We start from the raw sequence: 24,769 nt of genomic DNA, 5'->3' as shown, positions 1-24,769 counted from the left end.
CCACTCTCCCAGCCCCGCTGGGGGCGTCGGGACGCTGCAGCTGCCGTGACAGCCAAGTGCAGGCGGCAGAGAGAAGGGACCAGTGTTTGTTGGCTTCTGGGGAGGCATCTATTGCCAAGGCTGCAAGACTCCTTAGAAATCTGGGCACTTCCAAGTTCACTGAGCAAGGGAAAGCGCTTGGCAACCCAGCAGGACTTTTTTTTTTTTTAAACATCTTTACTGGAGTATAATTGCTTTACAATGGTGTGTTAGTTTCTGCTTTATAACAAAGAGAATCAGTTATACATATACATATGTCCCCATATCTCTTCCCTCTTGCGTCTCCCTCCCTCCCACCCTCCCCATCCCACCCCTCTAGGTGGTCACAAAGCACCAAGCTGATCCCCTGTGCTATGCGGCTGCTTCCCACTAGCTATCTATTTTACATTTGGTAGTGTATATATGTCCATGCCACTCTCTCACTTCGTCCCAGCTTACCCTTCCCCCTCCCCGTGTCCTCAAGTCCATTCTCTAGTAGGTCTGTGTCTTTATTCCCATCTTGCCCCTAGGTTCTTCATGACCTTTTTTTCCCCCTTAGATTCCATATATATGTGTTAGTATACGGCATTTTTCTCTTTCTGACTTACTTCACTCTGTATGACAGACTCTAGATCCATCCGTCTCACTACAAATAACTCAGTTTCGTTTCTTTTTATGGCTGAGTAATATTCCATTGTATATATGTGCCACATCTTCTTTATCCATTCATCTGTCGATGGACATTTAGGTTGTTTCCATGTCCTGGCGATTGTAAATAGAGCTGCGATGAACACTGTGGTATATGACTCTTTTTGAATTATGGTTTTCTCAGGGTATATGCCCAGTAGTGGGCTTGCTGGGTCACATGGTAGTTCTATTTTTAGTTTTTTAAGGAACCTCCATACTGTTCTCCATAGTGGCTGTAATCAATTTACATTCCTACCAACAGTGCAAAAGGGTTCCCTTTTCTCCACACCCTCTCCAGCATTTATTGTTTCTAGATTTTTTGATGATGGCCATTCTGACCGGTGTGAGATGATATCTCATTGTAGTTTTGATTTGTATTTCTCTAATGATTAATGATGTTGAGCATTCTTTCATGTGTTTGTTGGCAATCTGTTTATTTTTTTGGAGAAATGTCTATTTAGGTCTTCTGCCCATTTTTGGGCTGGGCTGTTTTTTTGATATTGAGCTGCATGAGCTGCTTGTAAATTTTGGAGATTAATCCTTTGTCAGTTGCTTCATTTGCAAATATTTTCTCCCATTCTGAGGGTTGTCTTTTGGTCTTGTTTATGGTTTCCTTTGCTTCCTCTTTTTGGTTGTCGCTTGGGGAGGGACAGGGAGCTTGGGAGCGTAGAGCTGGGAACTGAGGCAGCTCTGCCCACGTTCTTCGCATTACACCACGCGGCCAGCTGGACTGAGGGGCCTCTCATAGGGACAGCAGGCCTGGACTCCGGGGAGGCAGCCAGCGATTCAGGAAGAGCGGCACAGGTGCCCGCAGGCAGCAGCGGCAACAGCTCCTACCGTGCATTCCAGCAATTTTTCAGAGGATCAGACCCAGTAAATCCCTGTGGAGCTACATGCAAATGAGATTCTTCTTCCTGAATTAGTTCTTGGCAGCTCCCTTGTTCGGGGGTGGGATGAGGTGAAAAAAGTTGGCAAAGAAAGGCAAACTGACATTCATCTTTTTTACGTAGCAGAATCTATAGCAAGGACGTTTCTTACTGCGCTGATTTGACCGGAAATGGTTCTGACTCTTGGTGCCCCCGGGGTTAGGGTCCAGCTCCAGGGGACTTGAGTTCCCCGGGAGCTGCTTTGTGCTCCGGGGCTGTCCTCCTGAGTCCTGTTCCCGAAGGTACAGAAATAGGGTTTTACTGGGGAGAAGGGTCCCTCAGAGCTGGGCAGGGAGTGCCCCTTCACCAGGAACCCAGAGTATCCTGGAAGCCTTCACTTCAGGAAGCCCACAGGGACAGGAATACAACACAGTCACCACCGAGACTTAAAGGACATTTATTTTTTTTGAAAGGGTGGAGGGGGACTTTACAAGGGTCGGAAGCCGCTAACCAGAAAGGAAGATAAATAAAATACAAAGCCAGTACGTTGTGGCAAAATTCCAGAAAACACACTGAAAAAATCTTTACAGTTTAAAACTGCTTCACTTTATACATAATTACAAATTAATATACAGCATCTGGGTTTTAACCCCTTTTTATCTAATAGGATTCAGCACAGAAACGTTCATTTAGCATTTGAGAACAACAAACGAGAGCAGAGGTATAAGGTGCATGGTAATCACCCTCCTGCATGTCATGGTGTCCCCTGCGCGCCTGGCCGGGCGACACGCCAGAAACCTCAGGCTAAACCGTGACCGTGGGCCAGCCGACCGGGCAGGCCCCTGTCAGTGCTCTGGAGCTGCCCATCCTGGCAGGTGGTCACAAAAGGCAGATGCGTTCAAGGGGGTGACGACTGGGGTGAGCAGAGACTGGGCTCAGCCTGGGCGTCTGGAGCAGGCTGTCACCGTCTGCGGCAGGAGAGACGTTAGCCAGCTGGGTCTGCCTGTCTTTAAACCTTAGCAAGATGGAGAACTCACTCAAGGCCTGTCGAGCTTTTGACAAATTAAATTCGATTGGTACATGGAAAGAAGCCTTTGTTTTTTTCCCTCTTGTGGCAGCACTGAAAGACTTTTCACTTTAAAACCTGGCCAGCAGGCAGTAGATCCCAAAGCTCCGGTTAACTAGGAATGTTACGCTACATGGAAAGAAAATGACGAACCAAACCAAAACAATCTCTTTGCCCCTTTCCTTGTCTCCGAGGGTCAATCGGAGCAACAGCACCAGGTGGGGCCGTGACCCCAGGACCACAGGTGTGTGTGTGCCACACTGCCCCGCTGCAGGAAAGCAAGGCACACATTCCTCAACCACTGCCACCGTGGAATTGGCAGGGTTCTTTCTGGGCTTCCACATTCCAAGTGTGTCCACACCCCTTGGCAGTGTCTGGGGTCCCCTCCAAGCCACCCACTTCATGGCTGCTGAAGCCCACTCACCAGGACCGTCTCTCTCAACGCGCCCCGACCCCAGTCCCTGGGCTTAGCTGTCCTCTGGGCACAACTGGCCCCCCATCAACGCTGTATCAACAACTGCAGCTCCAAGGCCGATACCAAATCCTTGGGGAGAAAGAACTGGCTGTGGAAAAAGAACCTTTGTGACCAATGGATGAAATAGAAAGTACTTCTGTGAACGGGACCTTCGGGATGGAGTTCTGGCCCCTAAGGTTATGGTGCTACCTTTTATTTAAGGCGGGGCCTATTTATAAACCCTACACACAATACCCACTTTCCACATAAAGGTACGACAAACCCCAAGGATCTTAAAAATGTGTGCTCACTACTGCTAATACTAGGGGCTTGGGAAGATAACAAATAAGGGAGAATATCAGCAAAGTAACAACTTTTAGTGGTATTACCCTGAGACATGAGAGGAAAAAAGGTAAGATTCGTACCTTTCCAAAAAAAAAGTCTTGATAAGGATTTCTTCCCCATAGACAGCTCTCATGGGGGGTAGAGGATGGAATGTTGGCAAAGGTTGAATTATGGCAATCTGCATGTTTTTAACCCTCTCCATTTTCAAAGAAAACAGTTAGCATAGTTGATTGTCTCGAAAGTGAAGCTGACTGTAGAGAGCGTTTAAAGTGCACATGCCACCCGACTGGGATGACGACCACTGAGATGATGTAAGTTTTGAGAGAAGATGCAGCCTCCTTCCAGGCAACTCACGAGATTCTGGAACTCTGGATGGTGTTTCCATCTGTCCCCCAAAACCTAAATACAAGGAAGGCCAGGCATCTGATTTCCGGAGCTAGAGAAGCACGGCCCCTAGCGTGGGGACATTGTGGAGAACTGAGTCTGAGCTGTCGCGGGAGACAGCCCCTTCTCACATGAAAGACACCTCAGTAACCAGGTCAGGCCTCAAGGTCAGAGGAGACCTCAAGGCCATCAGCAAAAGCAGGAGCAGCAACAATCCCAGGTGGTTCCCCAAGCGCAACAACAAAATCCCCGACTTCCTTATCAAAGGGGGAGAGGGAGAGGATGAAGGCATGGAAAAGCATGGGTCCGGGTAAGTGGTTCTCTCTCTGCACCGCACACTGTTCTGGGGGAGATACCTTCTGATTCTGATTCTAAACTTGTCCAACCACAAGCTGACCAAAGTATTTTAAGTTAGTGGGGTGCAGGTGAAGGGGAAATCATCATTTTAAAAAAACTACCACCGAATAACCAAGGCAACCGAAACTTCACAACTAGTTGGGAGTAAAAGACCCTTTAAAGTTGAAAGCCAGCTGTGCAGCTATATACAGAAACTCAGCGTCCAGGGTGCTCTTTGTGAAGATCCTGCGTTAGGGCAAATGCTGTCAGCACTGAGCTCTGGTTTCAAGCCCGGAGACAGGGAGGCCCGGCCTACACGGACAGAGGAAGGAGGACGCAGGTCCTCACTCACCAGCCCCACCCCTTTAGAGCAGAGCTTCTCTCTGTGGGATGGGGACCCACAGAGGTGAACCTGAGCCAGCGACAGGGACAGACGGCTGGGCTCCCGGTGGATCTGAGAAAGGCACGACAGGCTGGCCGTACTCAAGCTGAGCTGTACGGACTGGTGGCAGGAGGCAACCTAACCTTTTGCTGTTTAGGGTCTTTGTGGGCGGGGGAGGGGGGTACATCAAGGTTCAATAGAAAATCAGCTGCTTCTGCTCAAAGTGTGTTTCTGAAGGGTAAGAAATCTCCATGACAAAACTAGGCAAATGTAGCCCATGGGTGGCAAGTTTCTTAACTCTCAAGCAAGGAAGAAGACATCCCTTGATCAAAGTATGAGGTGAGGGTGGGAGGAGGGAAGGAAATGGACCCCTCCCCCAACGCTTAATTTTCCTTTGGGCCTTCGAGGCACTTTGACAGACACGGGGGAGTAAGGAAGCAGCACCCGCTGCTTGACTGGACAGTTGAAACCGTTGGGCTGGTGTGTTCACCCTTAAAACACACACACACACACACATACACACATGCACACAACACACAAATAAATAAAACAAATCTAAGCTAAAAATTTTAAACCAGACCTCTTTCAAATAAACTGAAAGATAAATATCTCCATCTGCAAGGCCAGCTTGCAATTCATCAACAAGCACCAAGTTACAGATTTTTTTGTTTGTTTTTAAAAAGTATGTTCAAAGACCCATGCTCCTGAGGGGCAAAAGGCAGGAATCAAAGACCACATTTAAAGCACAGAATTTTCCAGGGTCTCCCCTCCTGGGGGGTTAACAAGTGTGGCAGGTGCAGGGGCCTCAGGGAGAAACATCCTGCACCTCCCGGCTGGTGACAAGCCTCAAGGAATACAGATCAAAACACAGTGGGACAAGAAAAAGAGAGAGAAGGAAAAGAACAAACAGGCAGCATCTGTGGGTTCCTCAAGGGGTAGAGTACAAAAAGCAACAGGCCTTTCGTTTTTAAAACTTTTTAAAGAAATCAAATTTTGCCAGGCCTCCTGATAGGAGAACTTTCCAAGCCATACCTTCTGGCCAGCTCTTCTCTCGGTCTGTACTGGTGGGAACCGCTTCATATGGGCCTAACACACCCACCTGAACCTGCTTTTCGGCCAGCTGTCTAGTACAGGGTGGGCATGCCCTGGCAGCAGGAGAAGCAGGCGGTCCCTGTGCGGTGGAGCGCGGACGGGGCCACCCTCTCGCACGGCGACTGCCAGGCAGGAGCAGCTTCCCTGGGGAGGCACCTCGAGGTCTCAGGAACGCTGCCAGGAGGCCGTGGCCACTGCTGAATGGCCAGTGACAACCAAAAAGTGTCACGCCACAGCGGTGATGGTGAGGAGGCCTCTCTACTTCGTCTGTGCCCAGAACATGTGGGCAAACATCTTGGAAAGCCAATATATGATTTCTTTTAGACTTGATAAAATTAGATATTTTTTCTTTTTAAAGTGACTGAAACACCAAAATCAAGGTGTTTCAAGATCGTCTGCTTTTTAAAGACATCAAGCCTTCTCTCACTGGTTCTCACAAATGTTTGTCGTCCCTTCTGAAGTGAAATGAGAAATACACGCGAAAAGGGGTGAGGCGTGCATGGGGTGAGTTTACAGGGAGACAGCCTGGGAGGGCTAGTGGGTGAGGCTCTGAGTGCGCGCTCCCTGAGCGGTGGCGGGCAGCGCCCCTCGTGCGGGGCTTGAGCCAAGCCCAGCAGGCATCTGGTATAGACCGTGCACAGTTCTGGCGCACTCCACGTGTATGTGCAGACGGGCTACTGTACGTGTTCAGATGAAGTCCAAACTATCTGCTGTTTGATTTTTGGTTCTGTTCCCTAAAATAAAAGGCAGTAAGAGTTTCAGACTGCATTTGGAAACACTCTTTCAGCCTCTAGGAATTCCTGACATGTCCAAAACCATCACCTGGACTTCTGGGGCCACTACTCTCGGTGTAACATCCACCATCCAGCAGGGCTGGCCCCAACCCGAGAGGCATTGGGTTGCCAATCCTGGGCCTCCTTTCCCACCCTGACCCCCAAGACCATTTGCTCTTCTGGTCCAGGACCTGGGCAGTGCAGGAGGGCTGAGCGCCGCAGGGCACGGGTGTCAGTGTAGGAGAGTGCGCGCACAGGACAGCAGGGGGTGGGGCTGTAACCGCGGCGGGACAGGAGCGGCTGCCTCGGAGAGGAACGGGGTCAGCAGAAGATCTCCTCCCCCTCTGCAGGTACTTCGGATGCAGGGCCATCTGGAAAAAAGGAAACCAAGGCGGAAAAAGAAATTCAGAACTGCTCTTTTCACCGGTAAATTCTGTTCTTTCCTCCCCAAACACAAGTCTTCTGGGATGCAAACAGATGCCGGGCTGGTGGGCAATGACATCTGCCAGCCGGGCCTCCAGGTGACGTAGTGCACGAGGTCGTCAGTGATGTCCTCCGTATCTACAGCTCCTTAAACTTTACAGAAACACTAGGCTTGCTGTTTATAAACAGGCCCGGAAGTAGGGATTTCTCTTCAACCTCCCACACAGAAGGGAGAGAGCAATCCTAATGAGAAGGACTCAGACCTTGTGCAGTGTGATTTGATAGCACGCCCTGTGGCGGCAGGCAGGTCAGTTAATCCCGAGCTTCAGCTTCCCAGTGTGTCTGGGGGTCAGCAACACCTCTCTCACAGTCACCTGCAGGATTAAAGCAGCCCTCAGAAAATGCTCACCAAGCCCCTGTTATTAATATTACTGGACCAGGCCTAGAAAGGCAGGGAGGACTGTAGCTGCTTCACTGAGGTGAGTTTCAGCTCCTCAGCTGGACAGTAAGTGTGAGAACTGGGCCCGCACTCTCTACTTCGTGCACGTGCCACACAGAGTGGGTTGTTAAATGTTCTCTGAATCTGTGTTCTTAGTGTAAGTTCCAACAGTCCTTTACGGGCAGAGCAAGTGGGTTTGGTGAGATGTATGTGGCTCAGCTTTTACACACCGGAATGGCAGCCACCTCTTTTTAACCACTCCCACACCGCCAAAGCCACCCACTCTTCAGGATCCAGGGACTACGCGGCCAGAGGGAGACCTGGTGTGTGTAACTCACCACCGGGCTGCGAGCGGCTTCCTTTGTTCTTCTTCTTTTTCTCCTTCTTTTCCTTTGGCTTAGCTAACCCAAACAGGCGGGTGGACGTGGACACTGGGGTCTGGCTCTGACCCTCTGGTACTCTGTTTGTCTGGCTGGTGGAACCCAGTATGTGAAAAGGCCCCTTTTCTTTGTGTGTCCGAGAGATGCTGTTCCTTTTTGGGGACACTGAGAGTTCTGAGTCCAATGACCCTGATTTGGCTATGGAAGGTGCCGGTGGCAAGAGGGTCTCCTCAGGATTCGGAAGGAAGGATGGGATCCTCATCAGCCTGGTGTGTTGATGTGAAACCTGCACATGGTCAAGAAAAGGGGTCTGACTTGGAGGCCAGCAGCATCCCCAGTGTCTACTCAGTGAACACTACCTGAGGTCACCGGCTGTGTCAGTGGGTCAGCCCCGTGTGCACCCACTGCCTTGGACTCCAGGGAAATGGTAAAAAGATTCTGATCTTCTCAGTTCCATTTCCTCCCTCCCTCAGGTAGTATCTATGAAAGTGCTAAAAATATCATCTGATACCATTACTATTTTTATTAACAGCAACATAAAGAATTAACAGTAGCTTGGAAGAGGCAGCTTAGAACTCCCATTCCCTGAAGAAGCAGGAAGAGCTGCTTATCCAACGACTGATTTACACGGGGGTGTAGATAATTATTTCAGGGCTAAGAGATTATAGAGGTCTGTTCAGGTTAAAGGGCAGGTGGAGACGTGCTTATACCAAGATCCTAGCCAAAGGTTAAACCAAAGATGAAGAGAGATAATCAGTCTAATCTGTGCTCCCGCTGGGCCTTGCAGCCTTCCCTGTGGAAGCCATCCTTGTGTCACGAAAAGCACACAGAGCCACTGGCTACTCCCCCACAGATGTGAAAAACTCTGCAGGAAGCTAAACTGCTCCCTCTGGAAGATGTCAGTTTCCTTTTCTTTCATGATCCAAGGTCAATCGATCAAACAAATGGCAACCTGAGCATCAGCAGACAGGAGGATCTGTGCGCTCCCAAGCTTCCCACCTGCCACAGGGGCCCGTTCCAGAATAACCGTAAAACACCACTGAAATAAACTCGGGGGGTCAGCGTGCTTCCCACATACGTAATTCCTTCCCATATTAGTAGCAGCTGCAGGAGAAGAAAGGCTTCATCCACAGTAGCGAGGCAAATCAGGAATTAAGCTGAGCCCAGATGTCTGAGCATCCCTGAGCAGGAATATCCTCTCTCCGTAAGAGGGGCTGCCTTCCACCATTTGCTGGGATGGGCTCCTCCCTGTAGTTGATGCCCACTGACCCCACCATGTGGGTTCTTTCAGGAACTCAGGCGTTACTGCTCTCTGTGAGCCCAGGCACTGTACTCTGGGGGGACCTGTGTCCTCGGTGTGTTGTCCCCATCCAGCTACAAGTTCCTTTAGCTGGGGACCATTCTGATTTCTTATGTGGCACAGGGCAGAGGGGTTGCTCCCCAAATCCTGGACGGCTGACTTCCATCATCAGAGATGCTGAGGCTACTCCAGCCTAAGCCACTGAGGGCTGAGGCAAGTGCCAGGCACCCATTAACCCCCTGGCCAAACCCCAGCCCATCATGCTGAGAGATGCCAGAAAAAGGCTCACTTCCTCACCTGCCCCCTGGTGGTGCATAAAGAGATCTGTAGAAGCAGCCTTTATATTATCTGCCTACTTTCCTCCGCTGCTCAGAGGGTTCTTGGTTATGTGGGTCGTGACCCGGCCCTACAGTACCGGCCCGACAGCGACCCGGCCCCCCAGCGCCCCGTACCTGGCCGATGTCACAGTCGGCGGGCCTCTGGCTGAGCCGGTCGGCCTCCCGCTTCAGCTGCTCCTGCTCGCGCTCGAGCTGCCTCTGGGCGGCGCGCAGGCGCTCCAGGTCGCTCTGGTAGGCGACCTTCCTGTGCTGCAGCTCGTCGTGCTCGCGCTCCAGGTCCTGGCGGCCGCGCCGCAGCTCGTCCTCGCGCTGCGCCAGCCGCGCCTCGCGCTCCTGCAGCGCCCTCTCGCGGGCCTCCCACTCGCGCTCGCGCCGCCGCTTCTCCTCCAGGTGCTGCGCCTGCTGCCGCTGCAGGTTGGCCAGGTCCTGGCGCTGCTTCTCCAGGCTGCGCTGCTTCTCCTGCTCGATGAGGGAGCTGGGCCGCGACGCCGTCCGCGTGAGCACCCGCTCGGTCAGCAGCAGCTTCTGGTCCTCGATGTAGCTGTCCTGCTGCAGCACCACCCCCTGCGGGGGAGACGCACGAGGGGGAACGATGTGCCTCCGCCCGGAGGACGAGGACGCCACCCCAGACTACGGCCCTCCCCTGGTTTCTAAGCTGCTCTGGGAAAATGCTCCAGCGTAACCCTGGGCGGCAACCAAGTCGCAATGTCAATGGTGCGGGGACTCGGATTTTTGCAGTCAGCAGCTTTGTCTGGGGTGGGGAGTGTGTGTTCTGGAGGTGGGAGGAGGTATATGAACTGGACTGGTTAGAAATTGAGGATATTCCCAGAAAGCTGTGTGGGGAGGGTCACCCTATCCAAATACCACACAGAGACATGGAATATGGAAACTTACAATCCTACCAAAGGCCTTCCAGACTGAAACCACCTCCTCTGTGCATGTCAGCACCCCATGTGCTCTGGGGCATGGCTGTCAAGGGTACCTGCAGTCCACCACGTGCTCATCAAGTCTAGTCTTAGCAGGTCGATGATACTCTAACCACTGCATTCTGGAACCTTTCTCATCATGAGAGCCAGTCTTCTCTAGTCTGAGGGCCCCATTTACCCATAAGAAACCTGTAAACCTCAAAGATCCAGGCCAACAATACCCTGGTCACTGATTCTCTCGAAACAAGTAAGTGAAGGGATAAAGGAGAAGGGCACACACCTGCAAAGTGCTGAGGAGCTCGTGGAGATGGACGACGCTCTGCACGACCTGCTGCAAAAGGAATCAAAGGACCATCACCTCAGACTCTGAGGCTCAGACTCCAGCACACTGCGTGTCATCTGACAAGAACCCACCCTACCACACAGCAAGGGGCTTGCATTTGAACCAAGTACTTTCAGACTGAAAGCACCACAGAGAATAAGCCGGTACAAGTAGCCAAGAAAAACAAGATCAAACGAAGTAACTGTGTATGTAGGAGGGAAGTCAGCACACAGTGAAAGGTATTACAAAGCTCCAATTATTTAAAATGACTGGCACAAAAATGGCACACACACCAATGTAACAAAACAGAAAGCCCAGAAGCAAACCGCAGCATTAGTATACGATACAAAGAGCATTTCTAGTCAATGGAGAAGGAAAGAATATTCAGTGAACTGTTCTGAAAAAACTGGCTAAATCTTTGGAAGAAATTAAGTTGGGATCCACAGAAAAAACATTCAAATGGATTGAAATGTTAAGTGTAGAAAAGAACTGTAAAAGAGCTGTAAGAAAATGTGAGAATGTTTTCTGATCTTGAAACAGGGAAGGCTTTTCAGAGACGGAAACAATGGAAGAAACCACACACACACACACACACACACACACACACACACACAATTTCAACTTTTACTATGTAAAAATGTATAATAAAAAGGCAAAGGAAACAGTGACCAGAACAAAGCAAAAAAAACCACTTTAATTTAAAAAAGGATCTCGTAGATCAATAAAATAATGAATATTCTAGTAGAAAAACAGGCACAGAACATAAACCAGCAATTTACAAAAGAAGAAATACAAATGGCCAATTATATAACATATTAAAGAGGATTCAACCTTATTTGAAATCAGAAAAATGCAAAAATAAAGAAATAACCACTTGAACTTATCAACAAAATGTCAATTAAAAAATAATTCCCAGTGTTGGTGAAAGTATGATGAGAATGGATACTCTTGTACTGACAGGGATAAACGCTGTATAACCTTTCTAGAGAGCGGATGACATGCTGAGGAAATAATCAGAGCTGTGCAAAAAAAAGTATGAAGATGCTCTTGGCTGCATCATTTAAAAAGAAAAAAAGTAGAGAAAGAACCACTGGAAAGATTAAATAAATTATGGCACATAACATAATAATATGCAGCTGTTAATTAGCATGTTTTGTATGAATATGCCCTGGGGAAAATGCTTCTGGTGTGTTAAGAGGAAAAAAAGGAGGATATGAAGCTCCAGGGAGTAGTGAAACAAATTGCATAAAACTATGTTTATGCAATTCACACTCACACATAAAATACACGTCCTGTATAAGAAAAGGCTGGAAATATGAACACCAAACATTTAATAGTAGCTATTTCTCAGTGGTACTATGTTTACTTATTTTTTTCCTCTTTTACATTATTGGATGTTTTCCAAATCTTCTACCACAAACATGTATTCCTTTTATAATATTTAAAACACAAAAACTTAATTATCAGGCTTAGCTCTTCTGAGAATACGATTTACCCCTCGTTTAAGTTTATTCTTAATTAACAGAGAGAGGGAAAAGTCACAGCAGACCAGCTGACTCTGGCTGAGCATCCGCAGTGTATAATCCATGCTGGAATGCCTGAAAACCACTGGGTCTTGTACTGTCTCTTATCTGACTCTTCTCACTAAATATGAGGGGAAAGTTGCCAGGTGAAAAAATCAACCAAGGGCTACTTTTTAAGCAGCACCAGAGCACAACAGCCTGTGTGGGAGCAGGTTTACTTCATTCAAGGATGGACACCCTGAAGGGGGTTACGATGTCAGCGTGTAGACTAACATGCCAACAAACAGAAGACAACACCCTTTTGTGTTTTAGGGAAAAAAGGAAAGATTTCCTTAATCTGAAATTTCAAAAGAAAGCTCCTCAGGGACTTAAGGTATATTCTATTAAAAGCAGGAAGAAACACAGAGAACACCCTGAGAGGTACACCCTAGCACCCCACTGTCCTGGGTCCAATTCCAGCCTGCTGACACAGTCACACGCTTGGAGTCAACTAGGTTTGGAGACGGTAGTAACCCTGGGGAGGATTTCCTAAGAGGGACCCAAGGAGATGGGGAAACAGTGAAAGACGTGGGTTATCCTGCAGGGTCAGCAGAACTCAGCGGAAGGCAGGTGAAAGACTTGCATGGGGACCTGATCTCTAGCTAGGAGACGAGAAGGCTACTTTTAGAGTGACACACACAGAGTGAAAAGCAGTGCTCGAAGAAGAAAACTCAAGCTGATTTGCAGGATAAGACATTATTATGCAAAATTACCCACAAGTTAATTTGCCACGTTCCAGACTGTGGCTTTTGGTGCCAGGCTTGTGTTACAGCAAAGGTGGCTACAAATTCTACTCAGTGTGCGTCGATGGAAAGAAATCACCATGGGAGCTTCATGGCCCAAGTTTAGAGAAAGCAAGGGGCTTCTCAAGGACAGAGAAGCGGAGGCACTACTCTGGCAAAAGGGCAAGACGAGGCCCTGGGGCCAGGGAAAGGAAACACAACCGCACAGATCAGCCCGGAGCCAAGCTTGTTCATCATGGCAAAACAGAAATGAGTATTCCTAACCTAGCAATTATAACAAAATCATATTCTTTTAAATAGCTCATAATGTTCTCACCTCACTGTTTCTTTTAAGCATAAATACCAGGTTAGCATTTCCACCCTATAAAACAAACAAAAAAAGTGCATTTAAAAACAACGAAGACTCTGAGGCAAAAATGATATTCAGCGTGTGTCTGAGTTATGCTGTGACTTCCCGTTTTCGTTCTTTTCTACAGTAGCTTCTCACTGCAGGGCAGTGAAGATCTGAGGCCGAACTGTTACTGAAGCCTTGCAAAGAGTTCAGGTGGGTGTGTGCATATAAACGAGCCTCTTAATGAAACTGGTCCAGCCACGGCCGCGGCAGAGCTGTGCACGTAGACACGGTGTCTGGAGACAGGCCCAACGGCCAAGAACGTGGGGCTCTGAATTGTACTGTTTGCTTAAAAACGTGCTTTCCTCTTAAGATAAAACAGGAAATAAAAACGGCAAATTGGGCATCCAAAACAAAATCAAAGTAGGCTAATTTCAAAGACTATGAATTTAGAGGAAGTGCCAGGGAGGACTTAGGGAGTGTATTTTAGAAAGAAATACCTTTTTCAGACCACTATCCGATTCTGTCCTCCTAAGATCTTGACCATCATCTCCCTCTTCCTTCTCACCTCCTAAACAAACAAACAAGGTTTTTTTTTTTTTTTTGCAGTTGTAAAACAGATTAGCCTAGGAAACATTATATACATAGCTTAGGGATAGAATATTTCTGAATCCTATTAATGCCAATGGCAGCTAAGTGATTGATTATTAATAATTTTACTGATGCAGAAGAACTAGAAGCAGAAAGGAAAAACAAGTGTTATTACCCCCCTTTGGCTATAGCTTAGCTGAGATCTCAGGAAAACCTCTTATATTACTCAAAATGAACATGACATTCATAGAGGTTCCTGAGTGTTTTAGCAGCTAGATACTCATTAGGGTCTGACTAAAACATTTACTGACTGATTGGGACAGAGGAGATAGAGCTACCAGAGTACAGATCACTTTTAGTTGTGATAGTTAAGGATTGCCCATAAGAACGCATGAGTTCAAAACCACTGACCTTTTGAAGCATTCATCTGATGGCTGTCAAATCCTCCAAAGGTCTCTGCTCTCCGGGGCAAGGAAACGGGGCCTACCATGCCTTCTTGTTCAACAGGGCTGCTGACAGCCTGCCCAAGTGTGCCTCCCAGGCTTCCACTCACCAAACCCTGAAGGATCTCCACTGCAAGAAAGGAAACATGCAAAACTGACATCTCCTCTTTCAATGGGAAAAAGAAAATCTCATGGTAATACACTATATGTACAGGGAAGATGAACAGAAAATTCCAAAGTGACTACGTGACTTCCTTTGCTCAGAGAAAGCTCTCAGCTCAGGATACATGCGTTGGATTCTACTGGAAATGCAGAGATTAACTCTTCAGCCTTATTCACATGAGACCTAGGAGATTTAAAAGGGTACAGGGAAGGCAGAGTAATTTACTGGAAGGAGCACGGCTCTTGGAGTCAGATCCAAAGCAGCCAAAAGGAATTCCCTAGGAAGTAAGGTGAGCCAATTTGAGAACTGCAGTTCAAACTGGCAGGCTTTTTGCCCCTCCCATAGGGTGGTCAAGGGGCTAGAGCAGTCTATGCATCTGAATTCTCAAATCCAACCAGCTAGGGTTCTCTTCTAGAGCAGCAGTGTCCCACAGAAAGGATAAAGTGCTGAAAGTGGAATGAAAATTGAGCAGGAGAGAAGCAACAGAGATAAAGGAAAAAGAAGGTCCAGATGGAATAAGGGAGGAAACAGAGGCAGGGAATCTCCTAAGACAAGCCATTGTTATTTTCTAAAAACACTACATGAAAACAAGACATCGGACAAGAGTCCGATGAAGTGAAACAAGCTATCTGAGCCTAAAAATTTAGGAAATGTATTTCACGCAAAAATGAGCAACAGAAAAACATCAAAGTCAAATCCCACACAAAGTTAAGAAAAGGCAGAGAGAGAGAAAGAACAAGGGGCATAACTTCCCTACATATAATAAAAGCACATCAGAGGGACATGTCCATAAAATAAGTGAGCTAATAAAATAAAGAAAATGACACAAGACATGAAAGAACCTAAGTCAGAATCAGAAAACACAGAAAGGAGGTGGCAAAACTCAAGTGGAAATGAAAGGAAAAAAGGTATCCCTTTAAGATATGAAAACTGAACTAGAATATGAGAGCAAATAAACCCAAAAGAAAATGACTTAAGATAATAGATGGTGAAAGGATATTTAAACATTAAAAAGATGAAGCTGTAAAAAGTACTATGGGAAAGCAAGTAGTATTGAAGACAGGCAAAGATGATCCAACGTATGGATAGCGGGAGTTCCTGAAGAAGAAAATCAAAGCAAGGGTGCAGGAAAAATACTAACAACTATAATATAAGAATACATCTCTGAAATCTGAAAAATCTGAAACTATATATCAAAATAGAACACTGTGAACCCCAGAACATCATTCCAGAATAACCAACACCAAGGTATATTCTAGTAAAACTACTCCGATTTAGGGGAAAAAAATCCTTTGGGCGTCTAGGCAAAGAGCATGCGACTTACATGGGGAAAATCAAATTACCATCAGACTCTGCCAGCAATGCTTTACGTCAGAAAAAAATAAATAACATATTCGAGAATTAAGATACTCAGAGGAAGAAAACGTGAACCAAGGATTTTATATCCAGCAGAACAGATTTTCAAGTATAAAGGGCACAAATTATTACCAATATGCAAGGACTCGGTATATTATCCTCGTGAACCTTTCCTGAGACATCTACTAAAGAATAAGCTTTAGACATCCAAAATGACTGGAGAGACACTGATAAAAACTGGTGGTGGTTCTTGCAGAATGAAGACTACAGGTCGGGTCTGAAAAGGGGAGAGTGCCGTATACAGTGGTTGTAAGCTGACAGTATAGACAGAGTACAGCTGGTAAATAAAAAAGGGGGGAGGGAATGGGGATAGCATAAAAGAGTCATATTCAGTGACAGTAGTTTTAGTATTGTTATTCTGATGTGTATGTTAGGGTAAATATAGGATATTTTATTTCTACGATGTATCCTTGAGAATGAGGACTCACAATGTGGAAGAAAAGAGATACAGATGTAATATAGAAGAGATTAAGCCCTGTAGTCCACAATTTGAATTAAATATGTATCAGTGTGAATTCATCACCCCATCCCCTCACGCACACACACAAGTATATTTCCCCCAAAGCGGCCCACTGAAAAGGCCCAACCTAGTAACAATGAAAACCCCAGCAGCAATAACCACCCCTAGCGCCTAGACAGTGGTCTTGAAACATCATTTCCCACTAAAAGAAACCAGAGCTTCTCAGAAAGATGGCTAATTCCAGGTATGGGCAGAAAACAAGATGAGCCTGGAACATCTTAACATAGCAAATAGCAAAGCAGCTCTCAAAGACTGCTGGGGTCACGCCAAAAGGACTCAGAGGCCCCACAAAGAGGTGCCCCTTGGCAAAGAGAGGACCTTTTTAACTTTTAATAAGGATAAGAACTGCAATGACTTGAAGCGCATCAGACATATTTAATTCATGGGTCTATAATAGTATGTTAAAAGTACTGGTCACTTTCAGAGAATGACCATAAATCAATTCACTACTTTGAAAACTGGTAAATAATGGGGGGGGGGGGTGGAAATCAAGCATTTATCCTTTTATCTTGTTTTTCCTATATGTTACAAAATAAAGAAGACAACTGGACATTTTGTGTCCCCAGATGAAAGAGCACAACACTACGGTAACACAGCTTGCCAAAGGGATTATGTCTGAGCAACTGAGCCTCCGAGTCCAGCAGAGGATCTGAAGGAAACGGAGGGCAGAAGAACAGAACCCCTGTGTGAATAAAACCCAAAAAGAGAAACCCATAGGTCAAAGCTCAAGGATAAATTGTGTGGAAAAGAAAGGGATGGTGGGGTGGGTGGGGGACTGTAAATAAAGAATCCTAAAAGGCATATCAAAAACCATGAATACAGCTGAACCACAGGGTCTATGAACAGGCACTTGGCCATAAAACCATAAAGAAACCTAAGTGATTACTATAAAAGTCACAATATACCTGTTCCTTTCAGGAGGGAGGGAGAGAGCTCTGATGGGGACAGGACATGTGGAAGGGCTTTTAGGGGTTTCTTGACCCGGGTAGTAGTTACAAAGATGCCCACCTGATAATAATTTACTAAAGCGAAATATGTATTGCGTTGTTTTCTGTATTTGTGATTTATTTTACAATAAAAAAGTATGAACTGGTAGATAATAATAGTGTGTAAACCACTGTGGGAGGAGACAAAGAGGGGGGCAATGCTGAATGTAAATTACCCTCATTTATTGCACTTTTCATTAAAGGCCCTCCTTTGAGAGCCTCTTCTGTGTTGGATCGGAAGAGGATTCTAGAGCTTTGAGTTGGGGAGCAATCCTCTGGCAAGGGAGTGCTGCACTCAGTCATGTCCCGGAAAATCATCTCCTTCTCTTCCAGTAAGAGTAGGATCTGCTGGTCCTTTTGTTGAAGTTGTTCTGCAGGTGCACAGAGAAGAGATCTGGTGACTTGACTGTTCACTATGATGAGATGACTAAGACATGAGCACCACCTTGTGGTAACGCCTGGAACCACAAGGAACACAGCTTCCCCACTTTCTTTTTCATCATGAAGGCAGTATCAAGCTTTTGACCTGTAATGTCTACCTGGAAAACTATCCCGGGTCTTTCTAGGCAAATACTAGAATTTCTGACATAACGAACTTGCACTCTGTTCCATTCTCCTGCCTCCTGTTTATTTCTCAACCCACACACTCTTCTCTGGCTCCTGCCCATCACTCTGCATCTGCTCTTTCCAAGGTTACCCTTCACTACTGAATCCAGTGAAGTCTTTCATTTCATCTTTTCCAGCATGGATGACTTCCCCCATTTAAAACTGTTTCCCGGACTTCCCTGGTGGCGCAGTGGTTAAGAATCCGCCTGCCAATGCAGGGGACACGGCTTCGAGCCCTGTTCTGGGAAGATCCCACATGCCGCGGAGCAACTAAGCCCGTGTGCCACAACTACTGAGCCTGCGCTCTACAGCCTGCGAGCCACAACTACTGAAGCCTGCGCACGCCTAGAGCCCGTACTCCGCAACAAGAGAAGCCACTGCAATGAGAAGGCCCCACTAGGTGCAACTAGAGAAAGCCTGCGTACAGCAACGAAGACCCAAGGCAGCCCAAAATGAATGAATGAATGAATAAAATAATAAAATAAAATAAAACTGTTTCCCTCCCCATCCGCTTTTGAGGACACTGCTGGTTCTCTTCCTACCACTCTTACTCCAGCACTTTACAGACCAGACCTGCCACCTGCCATGAATGAATATCTGGGCTCCCCCCACCCCCCAGCCCCGGGTTCCATCCTAGACTCCTTTCTATACTTTACATGCTTTCCTCTCGGGGACCTCAGTCACTCCCATGGCTTCAATTACCTCTTACGTGCTGATAACTCACAAAAGGCACCCCAAATCCTACCCACGTTTTGAGCACCAGACTGCTGAGTCCCACTGTCAGGCGGCCCTCTCCACCTAGACGCCTTGTTCTCCGCAGGTCAGAAACCTCTGTTCTCCCTTCTTGCCACCCCGCCTCCTCCCTGTAGCCTGTGGCCTCTTCCTCAGGCAACAACATTGTCATCCCCCAGTTACCCAGCTGGAAATCTGGGAGCGGTTTTGTCCCCTCACTCTGTCCCACCACCCACAGTGGTTCCTTATTTCTTACTCCGTCCATCCCCACTCCAGCCCATTTCTCACCAAACTTATCCCAAGAGTCCCCCAACTGGCTTTTCCACTCCCAGTGGGCTCCCCCAGCCCCCCAAGCAATTCTCCCAACTGGTGTCAATACCAATTAAAAAAAATTTAAGTTTAAATTTTACTAAAGAAATTGTATCTTTCCCTTGTTGCCTTTCAAGATGTGGTGGCTTCCTGGCTTAATCTCCCATCACTGAGCCCTGACTCTCCAGACATACCAAACCTTCATTCCTTGGCAGACATGTCAAGTCCTTTTTCACTTTTCACCTATTTTTCATCTGGTGAGGTAATTTTTTTCAGATGTAGCTCATGTGTCATCTTCTCTGGGAGACTCACCACAGGCAGGATTCGTGGGTCCTACACACTTTATATGTGCCTGTGGTCTAGGTGGCCTGTCATTTATGTAGATCTCCCTTGCCAGAGTGTGGGTTTCCCGATGGCAGGGACAGTGTTTTAGGAATTGTTGCATCCCTAGCACCTAGCGTTATGCCTGGCCAGGTGCTTCATACATGTGAAAAGAAGGCAGTTCTTATCTCTGCCATCCTAATCACAGGCAGAGATTAAAAAATGTGATACTGGCTCCAGTCTAAATCTGTCCATCTCTTCTTTTTTTTTCTCCCCATTGAAACAGAATGAAGTAATAAGTAAACTCCTTGGGTGCCTATATTTACTTGACTCTGGGCCTTACTTCTACCCAAAGCACAACACGTATTTACTTCAGAACACTCAGCAAGCACCGGCAAAGGGGCACGAGCACTGCGCCCTGCAGGTGAGCAGACAGGGAGCACAGCCCTGGCTCTGCCATGAACTGTGCGTGTGTGTGACCCTGGGTTGCTTGGCCTTCATGGGCCTCAGCTTTCTCACCTACACAGTGGGGATTACAATACAGGTCTTGCAGGGATGCCAAGAAGACCACATGAAACAGTAGGGCCTCGACAGATAGTGGCCAAACATAACCCATAGTACACTTCTCCCCAGACCACCTCATGACGGATCTGGAACGCAGGGCACAGTGGCGGGGGTAACCGATAAATGGATTAACTGGAAAATTCTTTCCCGCAAGTACCTTTCTCTCCTTGTTTTAATCTTAGATGTGACCATGAATTCTGGCAGATTCTTCTGTGACAAAGTACAAAGACTGTCACCAGGGTCCAAGGACACTGATACCGAGACGAGAGACCCAACATCCCCTCGATCTAGTATCAGACACATTCCTACAGCCATTGTTCACCGGGACCTGTGCCAGCTCAGATTTGGTTTCTCTTTTGTTAGGAGCTATGCCCGTCCCCGGTTCACATGCCTGCCGGGACGGCTCTGGGATGGAGGAGCAGCGGGGACCCTACGGGACTGCAGATGCCCCCAGACAGGGCCTCAGACTGCTTCCACCCAGCTTTACCTTTTAACTCCCGAGCTTTGGTGTCCAACATCTTCTTTTCTTCCTCATTCTCACTAGGAATTCCTTCATCTTCATCTCTGTTCCTAACACAACCACAACAAAACAGCACATTCTGAAGATGTCAATTAGTCTGATGGCGGCCCAACCATTATGAAACCACAGAGGTGCCAGGAGGCAGGGGTGGGCCAGGGTGTGTGACTCACAGGGTGCTGATCGTGTCCTGGATGATCTGAATCCAGCTGTTCCGCTCCTCTTTGGAGCTGGCGTGGACTTCCACCATCTCTGGATCTTTCATCCCCATACTGATTAGGAATAAACCTTTCTCCTCGTGTGCTACCTCTCTTACAATCAGCTTCTTTAGAGAGATCACCGTTGACTTCTGGTCCTGGAAAATGGGGAGAGCGCAGATATAAGACATGGATACAACATTCTAGCTCTTAAGACAACCTCCATCTAAGGTAAGACTAGATGCCTTTTAAAAGCATACGGCTCACTCACATTTTATCCAACAGAAAAAGATTTCCAAAAAGGAAACTAAAATTTAAGGTTATCAAGGTGCGAGTCCTGTTTTCTGCACGATGAGTCCTTTCCGGTTCGTCACAGAATCTGGTTGGCAATGTTATAAATTGGCAAGATTTGTAATACGTAATGTGTGAGACATACTCCAGTGACAGATTTCTTTTTAGATCAAATGCCAAAGGCTCTCAAAAGGATTATGAGGGAACAGAAAAATAATTGGTGGGGAGGGAGGTGGGCAGAAAATTGCAAGGGTATGTAAGAAATGACTCGGAGGCATTTGTCCTGAGCCAATTTTAAGAAGGTGGGAGAGCAGTAATACAGTGTTAACACTCACCACCTACTGTCATGGGTTTGAATACTATTAATTACAAACAGCAGAGACAAACAATTCAGCTTACCAATGACGCAAAGATGTATTTCTGGTCTTTTTCTTGAAGGAAAACTAAAATGTCAGTAAGCAGGACCGCTTGAACCTCTGTAGAGGGGGGAAGGGAAGAGAGAACAATGACCACTGAACGGTGAAGCACCTTCAGGGCACTTCATTAAAGGAAAACTCAGCAACACACCCGCACAGCACATTATTACACTCCTCCAAGGCAAGGGTTTGACATTTCTGCAGGGTCCAGATCTGATCATTAGATTTTTAGAGGCATTTTAAAATGGGATTTCTCACCAAAGCCTTGTCTTGGGAAGGTTTAAGCACTCAGTGCTGGAAAGATATATCCCAAAGGCAAGATTTTTAAGAATAAATACTTTAAGAGTAAAGCTGGAAAGCAGGACTTTAACAGATGCTAAATAGCAACACATTCTACAGGTCATAATACTCAGGTCATAGTATTTCTCAACTTCTGATCATAGTAATGGGAAGAAGGCGTGGGACAGCAGACAGGAAGGCTGCCAGAAGGTGATGTACAAGAATATCTCAGTCTAATGAAAGGCAGGCTTCATCCACACGTCCTAGAGGACACGGATGGCTAGACAACACCCGCTGCCGTCACAGGTACACGGAGTACAGTGGCTCCGCTCCCAGCTCCAACACAGCACAGTCAACCTCAACCCTTCTGCACCGTGGAAACAGCCTTCTCTTCTTCTCAATTAAGAAAAAACAAAAGCCAAATTAACATCTCTAGTTGGATCCAGGAATCAAAAGAATGCCACAAACTCTTGCTCTAATCCTCTAGGAGTATGAAGTGACATTTCCCATTATTCCCTTAAGGACAAAGTGGGACCTCCCTGGAGGTGAGCCGTCTACTGAGACCTAACAGGTCCCTCTGTACCACCTTTACTCTGGAAAGGGGAGCCTACAAATCTTTGGGAAAACAACGGGCTGACTTATGCAGCCGCCTCCTGGGTGGTCAGGACCCTCTTGGCCTTTTCTACCACTACTGCCAAAACTGGGGTGCCCTGTGTAATTCATTGCAAAGCTATGAGGAAAACAGAAGCAAGGGTGTCTGATTCCTAGGGTGGTCTAGTTTTTCAGCTTAGACCACAGTAATTTTCCATGCACTACCATTAGTTTTGACAAGTTTTTTTTTTTTTAAACTTTACTTTTAAATCGTTCAGGTGTCTGCCAAAAAAAAAAAAAAAAAAAAAAAAGAGCTCTAAAACATAAGTTTCAACTTTATGGAATCCTGAAGTTTACGTGATCACAGCGTCAGTAGATCAGAGAAAAACAATCCCATCCCTTTCAAGGGTTACCCAACACAGGACTGGCTGTTCTTGGCACAAGTCATTTTCACTTGGGGGTGAAAATGACTAAACACCAAACTCTTATCTCCACTGGAGACATTTTAGGCCAGAAAACCTATCGTTCTGCCATTGCTTTGACCGCAACATTATTCCAACAGCTGGAATCTATCAGTTTTTATTTCGGGAATGAATAAATAAACTGCTGTGTAAAGAAAATACAGCACTGGCAGCAACTCTAGGAAATCCATCCTTACAAGAGCGGGCAGGTGCTTCTCTACCACCAGGCTGCCTCCGACACGGCCTCACAGTGGCGGTGAGGCCAGAGCCCTCAACTGTGGTCTCAGGACATCATAGAGCACCAGGGCTGGAAGGAAGGAGCTGCAGGGATCGCACAGTTCAAGTTCATCATGGAGCAGTGAGAGGCACAGCTGGCTGGTGGCAGGAAGGGGTATTTCTTCTCTCTGAGATGACCCTGCCCAGGGGAGCCCTTCCCGGATCCCTGCAACAGTGACCGCCCTCGTCTCGGTCACTGGTACCTCCGCATCCCTGCTGTCCTCTACCCTGCCCCCAGCAGCTGAACTACACACACTCTAACTCACCCCTTTCCTGCTCAAACCCTCCATTCTGAGCCCATCCTTCGCTCACTCCCATCACCAGCATCCCTGCCAGCCCCCTGGTCCGGAGCACGCACCCACCCCAACCTGGTCCCCGGCCGATTCTTCAGCCGTATTTCCTGCCTCACTCTGCTGCCAGAGACCCCGCCTGCCCACCCCTCCCGACGGGCCAGACCCTTCAGCTCCACGCTTCCAGGCGTCCTCCTCCCTTCTGCCTGGCTCCCTCCTCCTGTCCTCAGTTCACGCCTCTCTATTCTAGCAGCCATCACACTGCAGAGTGAGAGCCTCTTCACAAGTCTCTTCATTCCGAGCCCAACTTCTATGCAGGGTGTCCTGCGACATTCACCTTTGAGAGCAGCTGAATGCCTGGGACTTCTTTACTCTGTGGTCTGAGCACGGTGAGACCCTAGCTAAGGACTCCTGGGAATTCTCCGAGAGCAGCTACCTATAGCATTACTTATACCTCGGCGACGACAGAAGCACACATTTCACTCCCCTGAGTTTTATGCCAGCGGGGCTGACGGCACTGGGCTGCTTTGTGTGCTCAGCTCACCGAGGCCAGGGAGGTGGGCTGGGTATACTCAAGGCCACTGGTGAGGTGAGAGTTACCATATAGGCCCAGAGGATACAGGTTTGATGAAAACAATTATTAAAAACAAACCAACCAACCAGATGTACAGATGAATGAACAAACCTCCTAACTTCCTTCACTTGATGGGGCTGATCATTTAAAAGGTAAAAACTAAAATCAAACAGAAAATGAGTACCTTTTATGATCTCTTTTGCTTAGAGAAAGATAAAAGATGAAAAACCAAGTCTAATCATAAATCTAGTTGCTGTGAGTTAAACTTTCGTTTCTCTAAGGTCTCAGGAGTTGAAAATTCCTCTGCCGTCTCTTAGGAACGAGTGATGTATTTTTAATCTCAGAGAATCTATGAATTGTGCAGCTGATGGTATTTCCCTCCTAGCAATTGTTTTGCCAGAGACCCTGACCCCAAATTTGTTGCCCCTCTTTCATAGGGAAAATATGTCTTCCAAAACACCTTGCTTTTTTGTATGAATCTTACCCTTTGCTTTGTTCTTTAAAAAAAATTTTTTTGTTTTTCATTTCCCCTGACTGCATCATTTCCTCGTTCTCTTACTGTATTCTATATGGTTTTGTAAGCCGTCTCAAACCAGTCTTTTCGGACACAAGATTAAGATCAATTAAATGACTGCTGCTCCTGTGTGATGTCTGGACATGGGTCCCTGGGAACAACCTGGTGACATCTGGATCCTGCCCGCTGCCCTCTGGCACACACTTAGACTCTTAGACGAGAGCGAGCCTCACCTTTCAACCTCCCTGTTGTGCTCTTCAGAAACACGCTCCCATCCCGCACGAGCTTCTTCCGCTTCAGATCCTCCTTGGCAAACATCTGACCACTCTTCATTCTCATGATCGACTTGCTATCTGTCTTTGTATAAATCTCATTGAGACGGACCTTCTTTTCATAACTTGCCACTTTGCTGTCCACAGCTCCAATCACATCCTTCACCAGGCCCAGGGACTGAGCTAGATCTTCCTGCTCCACTTCACTGTCTGAGAAGGAAAGAATAACTGTCTCTACTGGGCAGAAGGAGGGGGACCCTGCCTTCTTGCTCC

General features: G+C 47.1%; 1 protein-coding gene across 13 annotated transcripts in view; it reads right to left on the bottom strand.

Moving 5' to 3' along the window:
* Nucleotides 1-2,012: 2,012 nt before the first annotated feature.
* The window catches only part of AKAP13 (A-kinase anchoring protein 13), a 343,304-nt gene continuing 320,547 nt past the window's right edge, over nt 2,013-24,769 (bottom strand). For 6 of the 13 annotated variants that reach the window (XM_082388883.1, XM_082388888.1, XM_082388890.1 and 3 more), the window contains 13 exons: nt 24,458-24,706; nt 21,223-21,299; nt 20,509-20,690; nt 20,306-20,388; nt 17,463-17,657; nt 14,170-14,331; nt 13,668-13,738; nt 13,153-13,197; nt 10,490-10,540; nt 9,398-9,847; nt 7,604-7,931; nt 7,090-7,200; nt 2,013-6,774 (listed from right to left, as the gene is read on the bottom strand). In XM_082388883.1, coding sequence (XP_082245009.1) covers nt 7,139-7,200; nt 7,604-7,931; nt 9,398-9,847; nt 10,490-10,540; nt 13,153-13,197; nt 13,668-13,738; nt 14,170-14,331; nt 17,463-17,657; nt 20,306-20,388; nt 20,509-20,690; nt 21,223-21,299; nt 24,458-24,706 — 1,955 coding nt within the window. In that variant the 3' untranslated portion in view covers nt 2,013-6,774; nt 7,090-7,138. The remainder of the gene's footprint in view (nt 6,775-7,089; nt 7,201-7,603; nt 7,932-9,397; nt 9,848-10,489; nt 10,541-13,152; nt 13,198-13,667; nt 13,739-14,169; nt 14,332-17,462; nt 17,658-20,305; nt 20,389-20,508; nt 20,691-21,222; nt 21,300-24,457; nt 24,707-24,769) is intronic. The other 7 variants (XM_082388891.1, XM_082388892.1, XM_082388884.1 and 4 more) reach the window with 3 other exon arrangements.

This window comes from Balaenoptera borealis, assembly GCF_965194805.1.
Source record: "Balaenoptera borealis genome assembly, chromosome: 3".
Lineage (NCBI taxonomy): Eukaryota > Metazoa > Chordata > Mammalia > Artiodactyla > Balaenopteridae > Balaenoptera > Balaenoptera borealis.
This window is presented reverse-complemented; position numbering and strand designations above follow the sequence as displayed.